The sequence below is a fragment of the Diorhabda carinulata genome, chromosome 11 (assembly GCF_026250575.1).
Source record: "Diorhabda carinulata isolate Delta chromosome 11, icDioCari1.1, whole genome shotgun sequence".
Lineage (NCBI taxonomy): Eukaryota > Metazoa > Arthropoda > Insecta > Coleoptera > Chrysomelidae > Diorhabda > Diorhabda carinulata.
This window is the reverse complement of record NC_079470.1, coordinates 9,104,151-9,128,300: the sequence shown is the minus strand read 5'-3', so window position 1 is coordinate 9,128,300 and position 24,150 is coordinate 9,104,151. Positions and strand designations below refer to the sequence as shown.

Genomic DNA, 24,150 nt, shown 5'->3' with positions numbered 1-24,150 from the left:
AAGCATTTTTTTGAAGAGATAAATAGTCCGAATCACTACAAACAGACATCACTTTGATTGTCATTTAATATATTTTGAGAGGAATTATCGCGACACGGTCTACCGACTTTAGTCAAAAAATCCTATAACTTTCACAAAACACATTTAATGCCCACTGTTTATTTTCTTTTCTTTTAAAATATAAACTGTCCAGATACATAACAAAAACGATCCAATCTTTGATTGCATTTTCAACTCGACATCCACAGATCTCATCAACATCTATCTGTGTGTGAAAAGTCATGATGATTGACGCATGTGCAGAAGAGTTTTTGTGGAACAAGTATGCAATGCTAATGCATCATTTTCTCGAAAAATCAATAGATAAAATGAAAATTTAGTAATTTTTGTTAGGTTAGGTAAGGTTAGGATAAGTTAGGTTAGGTTAGGTTAGGTTAGGTTAGGTCAGGTTAGGTTGTGTTATAGACTGAAATGAACAAAACAAAAATAATTTTCTTCAATTAAATATTTTAATCTATAACTTTTACATTTGAAAATCTTTTTTGATTTCATCTATTAATGAAATGAATGAATATTTTTGATTCAGATTTACGACATTCTGCTCGCCATGTATATTCCATGATACTGTCGTCCCAATCTTCTGAAGGTACATGCCTATCGCAAAAGAATGCTCTAAGAGCTGGCCTCAATTATTTGGCTATCAGAAACAAATCTTTATTTGTGATTGACCCACACATGAGTGTAGCCTTCATTGCTGAGGCATCGAAAGGCTAGCCAGCCATTTGTATGAATTATGCTTCCTGAAACGACGTTCTTTTTGTTATAAAAATGATGCATTTGTATATTTTTATCACAGAAAATCTTCTTCGCTTGCGTGAATCATCATGACTTTTCACACACAGATAGATCTTGATGAGATCTATCGAATAAAGTTATCCATGGTTCAAGTAAATGTTTCCACATGAAATAGATATGATAAATCTATTTCTCTTATCATTGATAGTCTATCGAGTTTTATGATGATCGTCGTGAGATGGCTTATCATACACTTAACCAAAATTATTTGGTTAGTTAAGACTTTTAAATTTGTCAACATTTATTAAGGGATAATTAAAAAAAGTCCAAGTATATAAATTAGGTTAAATATATGGAAAATCGAATTTTAATTACAATTACAATATAATTCACTGCATTTTAATGATTAGATTCGTGAATACCATCATGGAGATATCGCTTATTTACAGATATTGTGGTTTAGATACACACAATTTGAATTTTAATTAATCTAGGACTGTATCGAAAAAAATCAGGTATCAATAAAACCTCTTCCTGTTATATTTTTTGTGGTGAATGTGAGTCGAAAGTTGTTTCAAGTTAAGATTTCCGACAGTAGCTGGATATTCTACAAAGTAAACAAAGAAATGTGAGATGTTAATTGATGATTCAGTTCATCTAATGCCTCTATAAGTATAGTTCTTCCAATATCAATTGCACAAGACAGTTATGCGAGGAACAATAAATAAAAAATAGGAACAATAAGTATAAAATTCGATACATCTAACCAACCATCAGTCCACTTGGACTCATCATCTCCACTGTTTACCAATGAAAACATCGAATCGTAAACATAAATGCAATTCTATTCGCCGAAGCTGTCGGAAGGCGTATGTACACAAATTCTTTGAAATGGCCACCTTTTAAGGGTGATACCTCGGAAAGGAATGGGCTGAGGAAATTTTGTTATAGAAAAGACCCATCTTAATTTCATACGAGCAATTACCTTTTGAATTTTGTCACATAAATTTGAAAACACTAGAGTTTGGCATCCTCAAAATATCCTATCGGTTGGACTGCTAGCGACCTAAGTCTGGTTTGACAAATGTGACCTGGACTTTAAAGTATGTGCGTAAATAGAAATAGTAAAATTTTTCTTCCTATATTTTGTAACTCCAGTGGAATCACGGCAACGCAATCGTTAAAAATGTTACAGGAAAAATTGGGTAGACTACTTCATCGTGAACACAAATGAGTGGCACAAAGCCACTTGAAATTTGCCCATCAGCTTGTTAAAGACAGTAACATAAAAAAAAATACTAAGAAAATGGTATTCGAAAATCGTCGTATCGGCATTCGAGAGATAGCAGAGGCTCTTAACATCTCTTATGGATCTTCTCAACCAGATTTCTGAGCAAACAATTCATGGATGTTTCACCACGATAACGCGTCTTTCCACCATGATTTTTTGACCAAAGACGAAACAAGTCATGGCTCAGCCACCGTATTCCCCTGATTTGGCTTCACTTCCTCTCTATACTCAAAAATCTGCTTCGGGGAACCTTGATATGAGTTCATTGTAGCTATAAAAAGTAATTGGCTCAAGGTACCGACAGCAATCCCAGCTGAGGCTTACAACAAGTGTACAGAAAATTCGATTAAGCGGTGACATTCTTGTTTGACCCGAAAGGAGGTTACTTTGAGGACGATAAAATGTTTATTTATTGGTCAATCCGGGTTAAATTTGATCTTATGAAAAATCATATAATACACATATTACAAGGTTCGAATTAAAATGCTCAGGTTGCGAATAGGGAAATGTCATTGGGACTTACTGAACTAATTCTAAACTCCATAAAAGTGATTGTGCTAAATCAACAAAAATATACAAAGAAATGATCAAACTTCTTTGCCAAAAAACTCGGTTGTGTTGCTTGATCCGGCCCTAAAAAATCGACAAGAATATTAGTTTGACGTTAATCTAGCAGTAGCAATAACTTCTAAAAAAATTGTCTTAATAATAATTTGAACTAATCATGTCACCTCATTTCGCAATCTGGCCGTACTAAATGAAAAAAATTATTTTGCTTTTCATCGTAACGATGACTGTTGATATTCTAAGACAAATTATATAACCGGAAATCAGATGATTGAAGTTATTCGATGTCTCCTTGTGTTTTCACATTCGAATAAACAGAATTTTTGATTTCGTAAAGTTAAAATTCCAAAGACAATAGACAATCACTTAAAACCTATTGATACTAGCTGAATCAGACACATACTTATAAATTTGACATATTCGTTACTTAATTTGCTTATTACATTCACTTCTTTACGCCATTAAAATTCTCGACCATGAGAGAAAAAGTGATTATTCTTCATTGACATAGATTTTTTTAAAATCAAGTGCAAGTGCTTGTTTCCTTCTCTCATACTTTCATGTTGTAGGAACATCATTTTAGTTGAATTCGTTGAGAAATATTTTCATCAATTTGCGTTGATACAGATTTTGTAAATCGATTATTTTGATATCAACTGTGATTGATGAGATAACAAATAAACTTCATATTTATCGTGAAAAAAAGTGCCTACAAATTGTCTTATTCATTTTTCATATGTTTTGAAATTGAATATGTCTGTCTCCTTTATGATGACAGGAAATAAAGCAAAAAATTATCGCTAAATTAAGCGATTGTTAAATTTAAAAAACGCTAATTAAAAAGAACCTCTATACATTTATTCATTCATTTGTTGGATATAAAATGAACCAAAGAACGTTTCTTATTCTTTCACCATAAGAAAGTGTGTATTTCAAAGGCAATGAACTCTAAGTCTACTTTAACGCAATAAAGAATCAATAGTTGAATACAGTGTTATTCATAATCTAGGCGCTAGTTTCGCAAATATTATTGTTTATTTTCACAAGTAAATATTATAATTGAGGCTATAAGTGTGATATCGCAATAACCCAAAAAAATGGAGTAGTTTACAAAATCCTAATCGTTACGTCAATATACAGCAAAATGGATCAATCCACTTTATACTTCTACTCGTTAGATGGCGATACCGTAATTTTATACTTTCGCGGTCCCCTCGTTTTTTGGTTCTAGAAAATCGAAAAATCATCCGATTTCGATGAATTATTTTTAGATCTTCGTTTTTATGACTTTAAATGTGATCATAAACGCACTTTCTTGCATATTCTCGTTCATAACTTTTTTGCAAAGCGTCAAACGAGGTTCATATATTTTTTTTGTTAATCTTCACAAAAAAAATTGGAAAATGTTTGTTTATTTCACTTGAAGATTTCGTAAGGTTCTCTGACTTTAAATGTTATCATAAATGCACTTCTTGAGATATAATCGATTGAGAAATAGAAAAAAAACCGAATATTTTGAAAAAGAAAAATCACATAACGTTTATTTCTTAATTTTTTACAAAATCAAGTTTTATCGTTAATAATGGTACATAAAATTTATGTACATAGTCAAATTATACTTATTTCTTTGGTCTACAGAAAAAAATGAATATTTACAAAGAAAATTATGTAACTGATTCTTGATGTAACTATTTATCACTTTATTTGTATTTTAAACAAAAAATAAATGAAATTTTCAATGAATGATCTTAAAATGACAAAAATAAAGAAAATGAACTGTGTATTATATTATATTATAAGAAAAAATCATATTCGAAAAAATTTTGTAATAAAATAAAAAAATTATGCAATATTTGACAGTAATTGCTATATCTTAATCTAAACTCCTCTAATCTCCTCCTTGCATCCGAATCTTGGAATACTGGTTCGCGCTGTTCTCCAAATCCTCTCAATATGTTGAGTATGAGCTCCACTATCCGGGTCAACAAAATTATAAGTGTGGTTCACTGTTTGAACCCTGAAATATTCATAAACAAGTTGATAAATTGTACAGAACAGTAAGTACAATCGTATACAAAAAACCTCCCGCACAACCTTTTTGAAATCCAAAAATCCTATCTGCAGAACAGACACTGTCAAATCAAAATCCACGATTACATCACCACTACATCCAAATATGTCGGGAGTTCCACAGGGAAGAGCACCAGGACCCAGCGTAAATAAATATAAATCAGTGAGATGGTGACAGCCAATATGGCGGAAAGTGTGACTCCGCAGTAGAGGTCGTAAATTGGTCTTCGGTAAGAAAACACTTTATAGTTTTTACATCATGGATTTGGGTAAGAAAAAGACCTGTTCTCGATTTGTGCCCCACATGCTATCAGTCGATAGTCAAACGGATGGAAGCAGCTGGAGATTTTATTACCGTGTATAACCGGGATCTATTCATTCTACTAACCATCATCATATTAGATCAGACCTGTTGCTACCGACTTCCATGTGACAATCAATGGATTGGCATTCACCGGCTTCCCCGCGGCTCAGAAATGATCGCTGTCAAAACTACAAGGTCAAGACAATGTTGGTCGCTTTTTTCGATAACGATGGAATCATCAATTGCGTTATTGTGGATCAAACCGTGCCTCCACTTTATTCGAAATTTTCGAGTTTTGAAACGGTTGCTATGACGCAAAAGGGCGTGTTCCACAATAGTTGAACAGGATTGAGCGGTGGGTTCTACTGCACGATAACGCGCCTCCTCACTCTGCAATCTGCGTATGCCAATCTTAGCGTAACTGTTCTCAATCGTGCACCTGAGGCTTGCGGAATTTTTCTGTTTCCAGTTTCCTGAATATTTATAAACATTGTCGAAAGTGAGCTGTGTAAAATGGCGGTTACTTTGAAGGACAATAAAAGTAATTTATTTGTATTTTCTATTTCTTAATACTATTCACCGAACTTTTTAGACACACGTATATATAACGATAGTTTATCCAGGGCTTGATTTGGTCCTTGCACTGTCATTTCCGCATTTGTACTTAAACAGGAATAGACAATTTAAAATGAACATGTATATATTTTCTCGACAATTTTCTAGTCGTAACTATATTTTAAAACGCGTTTTCATGGTTTATTACATTATTATCTTTTAATTGTAATTTAAAACTCAGGAAATAACATAATCATAGCTACTGAATTTCCGGAAGCGGTTATGCGAAACGATCGTCATTTAAAAATAACTATTACCTATGATCATAGTCGAGGACAAGTCAGTCCTCTTGAAAATAATGCTATCCTGCATATAATACCGAACTCAAACGTATAAAAACTATTCGTAGAAATGTTTTGTGAATATTGATTTTACTAGATGCATCAACTTTCATTTAGTTTTACTATAGGCAGCTTATCTGAGATCTAATTTGGTTGGTTGATAAGCTTAATGTTACTAAATTTTTCCCTAGAAAAACAACTTGCGCGATATAAAAATGACGACAAACCCTAATGTTGCAAGTACGAGATTTTGCATGAATCAATCAGCTGAACTTTATCTGCGCATGCTTTTGATAAAAAAATATTGCGACTTGCATTGCATTGCGTTGTATTTCATCATGTCAAGTATCAATTTTATTCAATTCTTTGTAACAGTTTGTGTGGAGCAAATTTTGTAATCATTCAAATTTTTTGTCTTGGAATTGTGCATGCTTACTTACTCCTGTTAATGACATGAATAAATTAAAAAAATTCAACCAATTAACTAGTCGATTAGTAAGAATTAATCTATCATTTGATATGGTAAATAAAATTAATGATTTAACCAATAGATCTTAATGGGACAGAAGTTAGCATTTTTATGCTTCATTCCTCGGTTCTAAACAAAGTTTGACACATATATTCTGTAGATAAAAACTTTAAATTTGTAATTTTACCAACTTATGTCGACAAACCGATCCTAAAAGCCAGTAGACTAAAACCTAACCACCAATTTGGATTTAGAGAGCAACATGTCCCCATAGAACAAGTCCATCGAGTCACAAAAAAATTGTACCAATCTTCTGAAGATAAAGATTATTGTTCGGCTGCCTTTTTAGATATCGCTCAGGTATTCGACAAGGTCTGGACTACGATACAAAATCAGGAAAACAACAACCCCTCCAAAAGTTGGGAAAACCCAACCTCCCGCACAACCTTTTTCCAATACAAAAATCCTACCTGCAGAACATACACTGTCAAGTCACCACTACATCCAAATATGTCGGGAGTTCCACAGGGAAGAGCACTTGGCCAGATACTCTATCTTATGTACACAGCTGATATTCCTACACACAAAACCGTAACTACCGCACATCTCACCAGGACCCAGCTATGACCTCTCATACATTGCAGATAAACTTGGACGCCATTTCATTGTGAATAGAAAAAAAATAGAAGTAAATCTGTCCATGTTACATACTCCCAACGGAGAGGAACCTACCCAGCTGTAATATTAAATATATTTCTATGTACATAAAAGAAATTATATAGAAAGTGAAACTACTGTCTTGAAAAGTAATCATGTATAATTCCTTGATGTGAAAAAAATCCGTAAATACATAGAACATAATATGAATAGAATGTTAGTAACTCGAGCTCAAACAACACTTACAAAGTGCGGTCATAGCATTTTTAACCTCTCCCCATAAAACTAACGATGACGATAAAATAATATATACACACGGTTTTTAATGTTTATTAAGTCAGTTCCAACTGAAACGATCAGAATGAATGTTGTGCGCTGTTAAATGAATCTGTTAATTTAGTTATTTTTCGTAGTTTAGTGTTCATAACTTTTAGTTTGTTGTCGCGTTTTTGTGAAATTTCATTAAAATAATGGTACAGAAGAAAAAGAAGTATGTTTATATTGATTTAATATTATTATTGTAAGTTTTATATTATTTGTTAAACGAGTTTACGTGCATGCTATAGCTTGTCTAGTTTATTTACATTTTTTCAATTCTATACACTTTCTTATAATCCATATTATATCGTTTGGTAAAAGTATGCCTTTAAGTTTATCGATATTGAATATTTTCACTCAATACCGATCTTGAAACTTAGTATTTCCATTTAACTCGTAGTTAGATAAAAAAAATCAAAATAATTACTTGTTACGTACTGTTATAGAGCAATAGAAGTTCTTTTTTTCAAGTAGTTCCAAATAATATTGTTTAATCAAATTATATTATTCACATCAAAACATAAATATACTAAAATATCTTCTCAATATATTTGAAATTTGTGAAAATAAACTCAAAATAATCTAAAATTCTATAAAAATTATAAACATAAAATTCAAAGTACATGACTATCTAGAAAATGTATTATCACCTACTTTATAATGAGGAGGTTTATATCTAGCATACTTTTCCTCTCCTACTTTTCTTTAGTACTACGATTTTCTACTAGGGACACTAGGGACCCTGGGTCTTGTCTATATCTTTGTGTCATCTTAAGTTACTGGAAATACGGTTAATAAATTTCCGATGAAAAGTTCTGTGTCTTTAACCAAATATTAAAAATCATATATCAGATTCCTTGCCTTCATTTTTAAGATATCGGAAAATTGTCACGTTTCCGGTATTTTTTTTATCAAAAAAGCAGGAAAATCGAGTAAAATCACAGGAGAAAAGTGTGCTATAGTTTCTATGTTATGAACAACAATCACATTCTTAATGCTTTAGTAGACCGAGCGCTGGGTATGGTTTTGAACTCAGGAAAGCATGCAAATTATGATCCTGAATGTTGTCAGGAGTCGTTTTTATTTCACACCCCATGCCCTTAGACATCTAGTACTTGAATTGAATACGTAACGGTATCATTATGACGATTGTTTTAATAAGAATATCCATTTGCGTTTTATGATACTCACAGCTAGTCATAGTCAATAATTATTGATAAAAAAATTATTTAAATCAAAGAAAACAAATTTGAACATATCATAAAAGAAAAAAATTATAATAATCAATCTTTTTATTCTGACAATCGTTATTTACGCAATTTGCATAAAGAAATACAATCAATATGTAATTTCTCACAAGAGCCTTACCAATGAAGACATCGAATCGTAAACATGAATGCATTTCTATTGGTCGAAGCTGTCGGAAGGTGTATGCACACAGTTTCTTTGAAATATTCCTGCTAGACAGTCTGCGATAAGCAGTGACGTGGCTTGGTGAGATTCATTTAATTAATAAATTTCTTGGGCGAAAGAAATTGCACATTGTAGTGTAAAAAGACAGCTATAAATTTAATAATAATGATTTGAATATACAAACACACCAAGTTATTTTAAATAAATTCGAATGTTTAAAAAAGGAAAATATATAAAGGAAAACTGAAATCAGTTGATAAAGCTACTCAAAATTTTATACGTAGGACAATTTATAGTTTATATAAGGAGAAAAGAGCTGCAACATAAGGAGTTATAAAGCAAAAGGAACCAGATTATCCAGAATATAATTATACCAGTTTAGAAACGTTGCGTCAAGTATTATCAGTGGTTTTAAACACAAAAAACTGAATAAACGGATGGCAATAACCGAATCGTTAAGGACAATTCGATGGCGACAAGATTATTTGCGTCATATAAAAGACTACCTAAGCTCTAATAGACGAATGGGGTACACAAAGGGCACAGTTCACGTCTGGTACCCTGTTTAAACCGAACTTAACGAATATGTTCTCGCACAAGATGCTTAAGACCAATTTTCACGTATGTAACGGAAACAAGAGCCGAAATATTAACAAAAATAATGAGAATTACTGAAATGGAAACGTTAAGAACAATTAAGAGAGTGAGCCTTAGAGATAAAATAAGAAGTCAGTATATTAGAAAATAACTAGGAATTCAGGATGTGTTAAGATTAGTTAGGGAACGTAAACGAGGTTAAAAGACATCATGCCTAAAAATGCCAAAACATATGAACAGATGTGCAAAAAAACAGAAACCAAGCACACCAGCATCTTAAGAAGTGCTTAGGAGAAGGCTAAATATTGACTGACTCTAAGTAGTATAAAATATGTTGATATACAAATTTAAATATTTAAAATTAATGCAATGAGTAAAAATTATGGGGATTTTTAATGTTATGGTAATTAGTTTGAAGTAAAGTCAATACACATATTATTTCCTTACTTAAGTAAAATTTAGATGAATCGGTTTTTAACAGTTTTTTGTTAATGATTACTGAGGCTGGAATAAAATAAAAGTCAGGATTAACAAATTGTAAATCGACTATACGAACAGAAATCACTAGTTCACTACCAATATAATTCTCAATTTCGCTTTGTCTATTCATTCGAAACATATTTTTAAAAGTATTTATAAAAATAATAAATTTATAAAATGAGGTATCTACGCCTATGGTAGATCAAAAAAAATTGTCGCAAGGGTTTTTATAATCCGCAATTGATATTGGAAGAACTATATGTCATGTGGTATTTCACTTGAAGATCTACCTGCTGGATTTTCAGAATTTCTTTGCAGTCGCAAATAATCATGATATTCCATTGCAAATAAATTAGTTGGTTGTTCGCTAGTAACAAATTTTGTGAAAACATCATCTTGTTTTTGATCCGCTGATGAAATTTCAGAACATAAAAAACAGTTCTTATTTCTTGTTTGTTTACCACAAATTAAACATTTCTGATTTATATCAAGATTTAATTCATTCCTTGATGAACGACGAACACGTTGGCTATCTGAAACATTTGCTTCTATACAGGAGGTGGAAGTAGAGGCATTCTCCTGCTTTAGTAATGCTGATTCTCTTCATTAATATAAATTGCTCCATGCCAGGAACAATTTTGTGCAGTAAAGTTTGCATGACTTTCTATTTTCTTTCCTTTTTGAGATCTGTTGCTTTTTAACCATTTATAAACGTTCGCTTCTCTACATTTGTCACTTGAAGTGACATTGTCTTTTATTTAAATAAAACACTCGACTAAAAAAAAACTTAAATATTATTACTTAGATACGCAAAAATAATGGACTACAAATTCTTTTCTATTGACTAATCTACGCTAGGACTCAGCATAGTGCCGAGCAGAGTGAAGGGTGAGGAAAAGGGGCCACCACAGCTGCCGGCAATATGGCGATTTTCCATTATTTAGGATCTTAAGTAAAAGAATTTGGGCATAGCTGCCGGTCCTCACATTTTGCATACTCAACTTCATCCAGCGCCTGGACTATAAATAATAGCCATTCAAACTCATAGTACACCTAATGAATGCAAGTGAAATTAATTTTCTCGTTACTTCAAGGTCGAATTATACAACTTTTCAGAGAATATTTATGCATATTTGTTTTTGTTGTTTAATCCTTCTCTAGAAATTAACTATGCATTTCATCAAACTCTAGCCGATAATTTTTCATCACAGACTTTCTTCAATCTTAATTTTGCTTCTAATTTTTTTTTGTATTCAAGCTCACGTGTATATTTTTCTTATATTCCTTAGTGCTTCCATACAAAACACTCCTACATGGGTAGATAGAGTCTGAAAAAATTAATGATACTTTTTCTATTGCACATTACCTTTTGACATTGTTCCAAGATAATTAATTTTACGATTTTCTATTGCTTTGATTGTGAACTAGATTATTAATCTTGGATTATATAATATAGCAGATAACTTGCTCACAACTTACGAATGTAGTTACAAGCATATCATACGCCCACATCAGTTGCAATCTGCTACATTTCTAATATCATCAAATAAAAGTTAAGGCTGTTCCTTAAAAGTGTAGCCAGATCGTCCATTGAAGTAACTCAATTGATTCCGCGAGATGACCTGCCTCTTATTTAGCTGCCATAGTATGATATGGCTTCCAGTACTTCTGACAAATAATTTAATACAATCTTAGTGACTAATTGCTTCCAATTACAGAGAATTTAATATATTTTTTTATAATATACGACAGATTAGTGGAGCTGGAAATATTTTTTGAATAATTCCAAATACAATTTAAAACTTCCTAGTTTTACCAGGCTAATAAAAAACCCGTAATATTTCAGGGAAGCGTCAACTAGCCAGCTCATTCCTTTCTGAAACTCTGGCTATCAATTTTTCTAGAGCCTATTGATAAATGTACTTTCATGTCTCTATAATCAATTCAATAAAACTTTTTTTTATTTGAAATCATTATCAGTTCTATTTTACGTATCAAACTACTGACTCATTTGTTATATATGGGACACATATGCAATGAATAGTCTTGCGATGGAATTTAAAATAGTTTTAACCATTATGGCAACCATCTGATTCGATATTGTTTGCCCAGTGTAAGATCGGTCTCCATTTTTCTTTCTCTGTATTTATCATTTGCTCAACGTAATTGATCAATATCATGTTTTTCTTCTGTGAAAATTCTCAATAGGGGTAGCTAATAATGTGCGTAGGTATTTTGTTGGTTATCGAGATTATCTTGTCTAACTAACAGTCAGGTTTCCATTAAAATAGTAGAATAATGAACTCGAAATAAGAATTGTCCTAGGAATTTGTTTGGAGCTCAGAATATATCCAAATAGTGACACCAAATTTTTGTTTAGGAAAATATTTTTTGTATGCAACTTTGTAAATTTTCATGTAATCGGACGACCATATAGTCCTACAAATTCAGCGGTACGTCTTCTCCATTCTACACTCTCTTTCACGGTAGGAGTTTTTTCATTAATAACTGTAGGACAAAGATAACACATGTTCTACAAGAATGTTGAAAATGAAATACCTAGCAAACTATAGATGAATACAAATTAAATGTCGTGGAAATCAACCGCATGGGCCCCGGCTTACCTCTCCCTAGATCCGGGTCTGTCAAATATGACCTGATTATTTGCTTAACGTTAACATAAGAAATGTGTAAAAGTAGCTTTTCTCACACATACAAACTTGAGTCTTAATCATATTCTTTTCAAATTTAAGGCTTGTTTCAAAAAGATTATAATTCAAGAAAAAGATTTGATATGTAAATAGTAAATGACCTCTTCGTTTTAAACGTGACCCAAATATTACATTTACACTCTGAAACAAGCAATTATTATAAACAATAGTTTCATAAAAATGATTGTTATGAAATGAAAGTAATTTCATTTGGTGTGCATGTTGTCTAACTAATAATTCAACAGGGAAAACTGCGGTTTTTCTGAAAACTTATTTATAGAGATGTGGTATTATGTATAAACTTTATTATTTGTAACTAAGTATTAAAAGTTCTTGAATTTGAGGTGAATAACCTGAAATCAATATTCGTGACAATAAAAAAATTAAATAATGTAATCTAAATCACGAAAAAGTCCTACAATTAGCCAAAATAAAGCTATGTCTAAATAGATAATACCATTTCACCAAAAAACGATTGTTTTTCTCTTTTCTTCTACGAAATAAAATGACTTGAAAAAGCAACTATGTATTTATGAATGGAAATTAATTTTACTAATGTCTAAAAGTAGAGTAGATAGAAATTTTCTAAAATATCTTACAAAAATAGAAAAATGCAGTATAATTTCATATATAAATGAATTTGTAAAACGTTTTTTTTCCTCAATGGGTCAGTTAAATAAATTTGATTCGCTTCTCCATATCCAGAGAAAATCCCTAAGCCTTGTGGCTTGATCAGAATCCTTGCACGGATTTATGAAATTATTGTATTGTCATAAATGGGCTCAAAACAAAATATGCATTCATTTTAAATAAGTTTTGAGTTTTAAAAGGATTTGAGTACTTCAAAATTCAAATCAAAATTGTGTCAAGATATTGCAGATTCACTCACTTTAATCACCAACGAAGCAAAATAAAGAGAAGAAAGAGAAAAAGAAGCAACAAATGTTGATATTGAAATATTCTATAAAATTTTCATCACTTTTACATATCTTATAAAAATGTAAAGTTTCAGCAATAAAAGAGAAATGAAACTATCGTAATAATATAAATATGTCAAAAAATTACAATTCCAATCATCCAAACTAGTTTCCACAATATTTTCAAGATTCCATTCGGCACGAATTCTCTTTTGCACTAAAAAACGGTATGTTCAGTTTGTATAGCTCGTATTTGAATATTTAAAAACATAATTCTCAACGCAACATAACCCATGATATACCCATGAATAGTAAGTTTGAACTTTTAGGTTAGGATGCAAAAACTTGACGTAATAGTAAATTTTAAGACTCATCGTCGAAGATTAATCATCTGATCTCCACTGAACATAAGAGCACGACGAGAGACCTGATTTTTTCTTCTTCCATTTCTGGCAAACAAATACTGGTCAACCTTTGAGCATTGACCGTTCTACGTTGCTCTAACGGTCCAGTTATTCCGAAAAAATAAGCGAACATTTGCTTCGAAGTGCTTCGTATATAATTTCTGTTGGATTTGGCTCATTTCGAAAAACCCATTCAGTCGATCGTTGTTTAGTTTCGGGTTTATATGTATAGATCCTTGATTCGTCTCCTGTCACGATCTTATAGATGTCTTCTGAACCACCGCTATTTAATTTTTTCGGCATTTCTTTGCACAAATCTATACGAGCTTTTTTTGAGTGATTGTCGAATTATGTGGTATCCAACACGAACAAATATTTTAACAGCCAAATGATCATGCAGTGCTGAATGTATGCGAGTGGAACTAATAACAAGAATGCCTCAATCTTACGGTATGTCACATGACGATCTTGCAATATCAGTTTACGCACAGCATCGATGTTTTCTGGCACATCAGCCGGCCCTCATGAAATTCATTCTATAGCGAAGTGCGACCACGGTTGAATTGGGAAAACCAGCAAAACACAGTGGCTGGAGATGGTGCTTAATCACCAAAAGTCGAGGCGAGTTGATTGGCATCTACGTCGGAAGTCATAAAAAATCATCGCATAAAAATACGAGTGCGTTCACCATTAAAAATGATATATTCACATCAGTGTTACCATATCTCAATACTTGAGGAGAAACGCTCGTAATATTGTGTCGACCTGTGCTGACTACGTGAAACAGATTACTCTTATCTAGATTAAAGCTCTTTCCATCTAGACCATTTAAATCGTTTTACAATATCATTATAAAAAGCTGAACGTTTAAATAATTTCCAGACTTTATACATTAGCTCAAACTGTAGTAGGTATTTCTTTTACAATCAAGATTTGTAAGCAACTAGCATTTTCACATATTGTACATAAAAAAATTTCAAGCCTTTTTACTTTTCTTTCGTATTCTCTCGCATTTTGTTACATTTGAAACTATTTTTCTCTAAATACTTCATATGAATTTTATAATTTTTGATTGAAAATTTTAGAGCGAGTATAAATCTTGAACTTTATGAACCTAGATGGTATCGGTGTAAATTATCTATAGCGAGTAGTAAATTCCAACACTAGAGTATATATTTTTGTTATTGATTTTTGTCTTAACAAATTGTTTATAGTCGTATCTAATCTCTGTGCCAATATAGATAAAAAATTGAATTACCCTTCTGTACAACAGTAACGACGGTACATTTAGTTTATCGTTCGTTTCTGAGAAGTGCTTTTTTATTTTTAAATGATACTTGGTATTTGTGTTGAATTTTCAAGAAAATGGTCCAGCAACAAATACATAATTCATGGCCTACAAAATCCAAAGAAACAGTAAAGTACGTTTTTAAATATATCCATAATTCGATGGTAATAAACTGAAATTTTATCTAAATACAGCTTTATACAATTTTAATTATCTATCTACCTAACATAAAAGAATAATTAAAATTCACTATGTTTTTACCGTAACAAATAGGCCAAATCATTTATAAGAAAATCATCTAAACCGTCACACCATAGACAAATTTCTTGAACTTCTGATAATGATATAACAGGTTATCAAATTTCAGAAGAAAATAATTATGAAATATATATATTTATAATTTAAAGGACGTAAAACAAACAGAGAAAACAATTTTAACTTCATCATAAACAATAAGTTCATGTATACGTTTGGATTTGTATATTTCTCCTAGGGATATATTCAATTATTTTAGTTTTAAAAATTAAGGATTATGTAAACGAATAATCAAAGTATTAGTTTAAAAGATTATACTTTGTATTGGAACTTGACCTTTTATTTAAAAGTGATTGGCGTATTTCTCTCTCTATTAGTTAAATAACATCACAAAATTTCGCTTAATTTGAAACATTAAGAATGATTGGTTTATTATTTTTACTTGAAACCATCAAATATTTCAAAAAATATGTATTAGTCATTCTAAAAACATGTTATTATCAACACTAGAACATATTGAATAAGATATTTTTTTATTTTATTTTCAGGGAGGTGTACAATGCCATCTGCGTTCGATTAGGCGATACTCTACACATTCCGGAAGAATCTGTACAGGCCTTATTTAATGATATGAAACTGTTTCCGTCCAAATCACAAGGTAAATATGAATTTTACGTAATTTGAACACAAAATTCAATAAATCCGATAGTTTGGAAATGAAATATATTTTTATTACGAACCTGTCTTATCACACTCACATGGCCTTACCTATTCAGTAGGTATCACAGCTGGAAGTATGATGTGATTGGTGTTGTGGGTAATCGAAAAATTAACCTAGAAAAATGATTTGTCCAAAATCAAATCTAGGTTAGAGAAATTATGTTTGTTTTCACGTTAGTGATTTTTTTGCTCAGATTTTCCCATTTCAGTGTCAAAAATGCTCCAGTGTGCAAGACAGTGCAGTAGGAGAAATGGTGCTACAGACTACATCACCTTTGGGGAATTTTGCGTTTTCGTTAAGGAAATGCAAAATCAACATCCCAAACAACAGAGAAGACCTACACCTCCTAAAATTAATAATACAATAAGTAAGTATTTACAGTCCAATTAACATTTTTCTAGATTAAAACAAGTAATTTTTAATAATGATTTCATTTTAAAAGTCATATATTCACACTTGACAGCTTTTTTAAAATCTAATTATATATTATAAATATCGTTAAAATGTATGATACCAAACCAATTTCAACGATTTTCTATAAAAATTCATTAACTATTTTAATATGTATTAATATTATCTCTTAGAAAGGTATATTTTAGTGTTGTTGGAAGCAATATAAAAGTATCTAAACTACTTGAAATATATAATATGCAACTGATTTAAATTAATTCAATTATAAATTGATAAAAAATTGATAGTAAAATGATAGATAATTATAATCTTATCTTAAATAGTAGATACACAATTTAAAATTTCTTCAGTTGTTTTATACAGAAAGAATAATATAAATTTATACATATTCAATTGAAATATTGCATTTTGACTAATTATTATTTCTTATTTCCATAGAATGTCAGAATAGTAAATGTGATGTCTTTTTGGGAGGTTCCTGTAATCCAACTACATGGCGGGTTGATACAGCTATACCAGAACTTGAAAAACAGGGTATTACTTTTTATAATCCAGTAAGTATTATTCACAATTCTCAATTACTTCAAATTGTATGTTTCATATGCTTTAAATTACTTAATACAGTGTATTAATTACACATGAACAGCCTTTTAGAAAAATCCAACCAATATATTAACACATTAGTGACCAACTGCAACTAAAGTTGAATGACATAATTTTCTAGGAATAAAAAATTTTCAATTTTTGGAGGAACTTTTAAAAGGATGAAACTAAAAAATGAACAGGGTTGACAATAGTTTACAATACAGATGCAACTGAAGCTGCTTCTTTTTTCAGAGAAAACTTATTCGTATTTTAGCTATATCTTTTTTATTTATGGTCCGAAGGAAAGCCAAGGAAAATATGGTATGCAGAGGTGATGGAAGAACTAAGAGAGAGAGGCATTCAGGACTGGAAAACAAAAGTAAAAAATAGGAAAGAGTAGAAGGGAATCGCTTCCATGCTATGGGCCTGAAAGGCATGCTTGAAGCACCTATATTATATCCTAATTTAAATCCTGAATTGCTTAATAAAAATTACTCCTTAAGTAATCTGAAGCAACTTTAGTTGCTTGGCTGTAGCTCTATTGATGATTATTTATTTTTTCAAAACTATTTTGAAACAATATCAATTAAAAAACATTTTAAAAAAAAGTTTTGGTCATTAATGGAATAATGTATTCTTCAACTGAGATGTAGAGTATTCTTTCTACTATAACTATTTTAGTATTGGTGGCAGAATATGAACTTAGCATATCAGAGCATATAGTTTAAACATTGTGATACTATATACATAAAGGCTATATATTTAAGATCATTTTTAGATTATCTCTGTATACTTAATGTAAACTTTTCTAACAGCAAGTATCAATGTGGGCTCCAGAGTTAGTAGCACAAGAATATGATGCAAAACAGGCAGCTTCAGTGCTACTTTTTGTGATAGACAGTCAAACTAGGAGTACAGTCGGTATGATAGAAGTTGCTTATCTCGTAGCATCTGGCAGATGTGTTGTAGTGGTTGCACAACCTTATGAAAGGGCCCAAACAATTATGGGGGAAGTCATTACTGATAGGTAACTGAATAAATATCTATAAAAGCACATTTTAAAATATATTCACTTAACCTAATGATTAATATTCTTATTTTGTTTCCAGGGAATTTAGGGATTTAGTGAATGCCCAAAAAATTTTATTAGATTTAGTAAAAAGTAAAGGTGTTAAAGTTCATTCAAATCTTTCTACTGCTCTGCAATGTACAGCAAATATTTTAAGAAACTCCTCTACGAATGGAACTAGTGCGGAGGAACAAATAACATGCAAACTTAGGTAAATGAATTTTTTTTGTATTTATTTTAATCTTTATATGGTGACTGTAGCATAGAGAATCAACCGCCCAGTGTCTCAATTGTGATGATCTCTTCAGTCCATTCAATTTTTATACATTCAGTCCTCGAGTGGTCTATAATTTAACAATGGGTTCGAGTGTTCAATTTCAACTACTTTTTAAAGTACATTATTTTTATATTTTGAATATCACAACTATTTTTATTTCTTTTTAGGAAACTGAGGGAAGTATATGACTCCTATGGAGGTGAGATGAAGCTTGTAAATGTACTGGAAGCTTTTGAAAAACTGACTAAACGTTCTTTGGAAATCACACAACTTTGCAACTATTTCAATACGCAAAACGGTTGCCGAACCAATTCGACCATTAGCTTTGAGAAGTTCTGTGCTTTGATGGCGGAATTTTCGACGCCCGACAACTGCGAAATGTGCACTGCAGATGGTAGAGTTTATTATACAACGATCTTTTGGAAGTGCGCACTTTTGAAGACTAGGGTTTTTATTAAATCTGTTTTTAATAACACCTTAGGTATATATGCCTAACATTAGATGTTTCATTCATATTTAATTTTTTTTATTTCAGTTTTCAAAAGTGTTCATTTTTTTTATATTTTGATTATAGCTTGTATCATTGCAATTTTTAAATATTACACAAAAATTAATCATATATATAATCATTTTAAGTTAGAATTCATCAAACCATTGTGTAACATGCCATTTGGCTTGTTACGTTTTTCTTCAAACATTTTGAATATTCTTTGGTCACATATTGTGGCACAGTAGTCACTTAGGATTTATTTATTCTAACATTCGAGTTTTTGAGGAAATTAATTTGTTATCGATCTCCTACTTCATTGGAGACATTCAATAAAAACTTGGAATGTATTTGAATTCTTCCTCTACCTATCTACACTCTAATGGGCATAAGGCCTCCGAGTGGATCTCAGCTGAAAAGGGGAGAACACCGTTAACCTAACCTATCTACACTCTAAATCAAAGTAAATTTGTGGTGATTCTATCCTTTATGGTAGCGGGTAGTTATTTTTCGCCATCCCTCTCGTTTCCGGCAAGAATTACTACTTCATGTCATGTAATCTTGCGAACGAGAGCCTGTACCAGAGATTCATGTCCCATCCTTCTTCATCCCGTTCTTTCTCCGAACTTTCCATTATTCACCTAAGTACTTTAACCCAGATGCTTGGTATTCTTCTATGATAGAAAAGGTTTCACATAAACCTGATTTGTATCCTACATTTAAGGTTGACAATAATATTTTATACAAACATATTTTGTGATGATAATGACAAGTTATTGCATGACAATGAATTAGGTGCTCATTTGGGCATATCCAAAAGTATTTCTCGTATCGCTGAACTTTACTATTGGTCTAAAATCATTAAGATTTATATGTACATATATTAAAAATAACACTGGGATTTTTTGTTGAGTTGAATTTGTTAGTGATGTACTGGTTGAGTCCTTTGTGTGTGGTTGAAACTCCAACCTGGCAGCTGCAGGAAAATAATAAAATGAGGAAGGAAACGGGAAGGAAACAAACTGAATTTATATTTTAAAATATAACCAAACAGGAATCATACGAAATTTGCTTAAAACAAAAGGAAATCCATAAACCAGTGAATATTAAGAATAAAATCACCATAAATTTACTCATTTAAAGTGTAGATAGGTAGAGCAAGAATTCGAAAACATTCCGAGGTTTTATTAAATTTCTCAAATAAAGTGGAAGTGGGAGGTGGATAACAAATTAATTTCTTCAAACACTCTACTGTACTACAAGAAAAACGTAACAAGCCCAATTGTATATTACAATGGATAATATTCACACATACCAACATTCACGATTACATTACCTAATGCGTATTTTTATAACCAAATTAACATCTTCAGAGATCCAAAATAAATTTCAGTTTCTTGTGTAGCTTTAGTAAACAGTTCGGCATACACAACTTTGTCAGGATGTCAGGACTTTTTCTGACAAAATTATTTACCATTTTCAACAGCACATATAAAGGCTGAAGTATTAGAGAACTGATTATTCCTGTAATGACTATAGCTTAATATTGTGGAAGGTAATTCTTACAGTTGCTATCAGAGGAGAAATAAATCCTGAAACAAAATTATTTTTTTCAATTACATTAATTCCCATCAGCATATCACAGAAAAAATTCGAGGTATTTGTTATTATTCTTACATAGAAAATAAATACATTTTATTTTGCATCTCAGTGATAAATCAATGTTTCATTCAATGTAATTTTAGTTGTTTATAGTGTGAGAAGATACTTTTGCAACTCAACTATTCAGCTCAATTTTTTATTGTTTTCTTTGTTTTTTTTTTAATAGGATCTCTTATCTTATAGGATTTAGATAGTCTTTCTCTGCCTCTGTATCTGAGGATTTTTGTACTTAATTTTTTTGTATTTCTAATCCTTTAGGTTTTATCATTTCTTTCCTTTCTTTTGGTCCCTGTTCTTTTCTTTTTCCCGATTATGCTTCTTAAGTTTTCTTCTTCGGTTTGTTCCTGCGAATATAATTAATAGAATTTGTGTGCATTATCAGCTAAATTCATTTAATCTGTGGTAATGTGTATATTGTAAACTTTCATAATACATCACAAATCAATAACGCCAGATCTCAGTTCCTAAAAATAAGTACTTATCTTTTTCAAAAATCAGTTGTACTCTTTCTCTAGTCCTCATACCTTGCTCCAATGGCAATTGCCAAACCACATTGAATATATGAGCTCTTGTCAGATCACAGCAGTAAATCGGCCATTGACTTTTACTCTCTCATCACTGAAATTAAAAATCTAAATGGTTTTACAAATCCAATGTTTCTATTCAAGAATGTGTATGGAATGAATTGTGTTATAGATAATTCACTTATTTGACAAGGTTTGAGGGAAAGATAAAAAGTCTTTCAAATCTTGCAGTTTCATTATAGAATCATCATTATTGCATGGTCTTTATTTCTTTCTACATATAAAATTAACAACTTTTAAAAATTAATTGTATCCATCTTATGTTCTATAAATTTCCTTTAGTATGGGCAGCCCAACCGTTTCAACGGCAATGTACAACAAACAACAACACCTGTAGTCTAAACAACACATATGTCAATTGTCTAATAGAAACTCCGCTACCTGAAGTAGACGTTGACTCAATACCAAACAGCGACATTTTTCTAGGAGGATCTATGTCGTCCAATTACAAATGGAGGAGTGAGATAGCTATACCTTTAATTAAAAAGCATGGGCTGATATATTACAATCCTGTATTGAGGGAGAGTGATGAATGTCGATTGGGAAAAGGCTGTGATGATGACAAGTTAGTATTATACAAGTTTGTGAAATTTCTTTTTAAAAATTTTAATCATAAAAAAACAAAAAATATTTTTTCTACAAAGTTACATCTTCAAGATTTACAATATTCATATTAGTAAAATATATATCAGAATATATAATATACAGGAACATACCTCATAGCAAAATTAACGCAAATTAAATTGACCTCATAATATTTTTAAACAGATAAAATGTTACTACAGTTTATCTAAGCAACATCTTCAGTTTACCCGACTGTGGAGACCTTGGGGAAATGTTATTGGAGGAAATTTTAGTTAATAATCAGTCAAGTTTTGGTGTCACTGGTCTGAGGTTGCATTTATCTGGAAAACCACACAGACCAGTTGCCCAATACATAATAGATGCTTTAGCACCAATGCATCCTTGTAGGAAACACGTACGTGGCTAGAATATCACAAAATTGCCTCCATTCAGTAGAAATTGCAACTTAGTCCACAAGAAATCCAGATCTTAACCGCATTGAACACTTGTGTGATGATATGTATGATGAGATTAGAGCCGTACTGGGAACCACAATGAGGTATCATTAAATCTGGCAGAAATGTGGTATCAGTCTTATCTAGATGTAATTAGGAACCTTTTTTTACATATTGGTAAGGGGTGGCAATACACAGTATTGACAATTTTTTAAAATTTCATAAATTACAATTTTTTACAATGTTTGATTCTTTGTAATATGATTTATAAATTTAGCAACCCTTGAAATTATACTTAAACTATTTCAGTATAAACCTAATGTTTGGGACATAGACGTCGAATGAGAGAAATTATAATGTAATTTTAAGCGTTAATTTTGCGAAGCACTGTAATCATATGAATTTATTTTATAATTATTTAACTTTAAAATTACATAATTTTTGTTTATAGTGAATTTTAGAACAGAATACAAATATATAATATATTTATAATAAAATATATATATATATATATATATATATATATATATATATATATATATATATATATATATATATATGTATTCTGTTCTAAATTTTACTATAAACAAAAATATATATATTTGATTTCTAAGTAAATAAGATTTCCGGGAACAAATTTTGAATGATTTTAGAATAAAAACAAATAAATTTGTTATTAAAATGTAAAATCCAATATTTCTCTAATTTTTGTAGATTTGTCCGAAGCAATTCTTCAGACGTACTGGAGTGGAAAGGAGCTTTGGACAAAAGTAAAGTGTTATTACTTGTAATCACAAATGACACGCGATCAATGACCAGTATAATTTTGGCAGCTTTCTATATGGGCCTTAATAAAGATATGGTCCTATGCGTACAAAATCTTCCTGATGAGTGCATGATAGGCAATGAAAAGGTAAATTCTAATAATATTGCTCTATGGGATTACCGGGAAAACATTTATAAGAAAGTTGAAAATTTTTTTGATAGATATCGTTATCTGAAGTTGCTTGAGTCTAGAACACTTAGAAGGGAGACTGAGATTTCATTAAAAAAATAAAAAAACCAATTAAATTAAGTCACATTATTCTCTTAAGACACAATAGCTTGTCAAAGAAACATACATAGTTTTTTATTAATTTTATGTATTTTTTTAAAAAGAAATTCAATATCACACTTCTCATAATTCTATTGTGCATTAATGATAATAGGAGCAATAACAAAGTATTTTATTCAAAAAATATAATATAGGCAAAAGAAGTAAAAGAAATTGAAACTATATACATTAACCCAAGGTTCGAACCTTCTTAAAGTGTTCTTACAAGTCTGTCTTATTTCATCCTTTATATAATCTCCGTTAGTTTATGGTACAAGAAATTTAAAGATGCAATAAGTTGTCCATATAATTGCACCATTTTGACAAATTTCTGGGTTTCAAGATATTCTATAACTGTCCCGAAAAGTTTGGAGATGTTCTAATTTCGAACCACATTGAATATATTTTATTCTGCGAGGTATTTTAGAGAAAATCTTAATGTTCCATCATAAAAGTAATAACCAATCGAACTACCAATAAATAAACAGTCGCTAACATCAATTCCCCATTTACACAATCCAGTTATAAAATTTAACATTCTTTCAGGTTCTGTATTGGCTAAAATATTTTTCATTTTCAATAAGAGTGTCAAAATAATCGTGTATAAATAAAATGAATTGTATTACACAAATAAATGACTTGAAATATAAATACAGTAATCCCCTTATAACACTGTACTCTCATTACATATTTTCATATTTTGATCCCCCCCATAACACAGGAATTCCCCCATATAATGTGGGGATATCCAACATTATATTCTTGTACATACTGTGAAATTTATAATGATTTGTACAGTTCATAATTAGT

General features: G+C 30.9%; 1 protein-coding gene across 9 annotated transcripts in view; it reads left to right on the top strand.

The window, feature by feature from the left end:
- The window catches only part of LOC130899588 (uncharacterized), a 152,088-nt gene that overhangs the window by 121,175 nt on the left and 6,763 nt on the right, over window positions 1-24,150 (top strand). For 6 of the 9 annotated variants that reach the window (XM_057809636.1, XM_057809634.1, XM_057809637.1 and 3 more), the window contains 8 exons: window positions 15,981-16,090; window positions 16,362-16,520; window positions 17,003-17,118; window positions 17,965-18,176; window positions 18,259-18,429; window positions 18,663-18,889; window positions 21,511-21,793; window positions 22,962-23,160. In XM_057809636.1, coding sequence (XP_057665619.1) covers window positions 15,981-16,090; window positions 16,362-16,520; window positions 17,003-17,118; window positions 17,965-18,176; window positions 18,259-18,429; window positions 18,663-18,889; window positions 21,511-21,793; window positions 22,962-23,160 — 1,477 coding nt within the window. Of the gene's footprint in view, window positions 1-7,367; window positions 7,570-15,132; window positions 15,311-15,980; window positions 16,091-16,361; window positions 16,521-17,002; window positions 17,119-17,964; window positions 18,177-18,258; window positions 18,430-18,662; window positions 18,890-21,510; window positions 21,794-22,961; window positions 23,161-24,150 lie in introns of those variants that run through there. The other 3 variants (XM_057809633.1, XM_057809638.1, XM_057809632.1) reach the window with 3 other exon arrangements.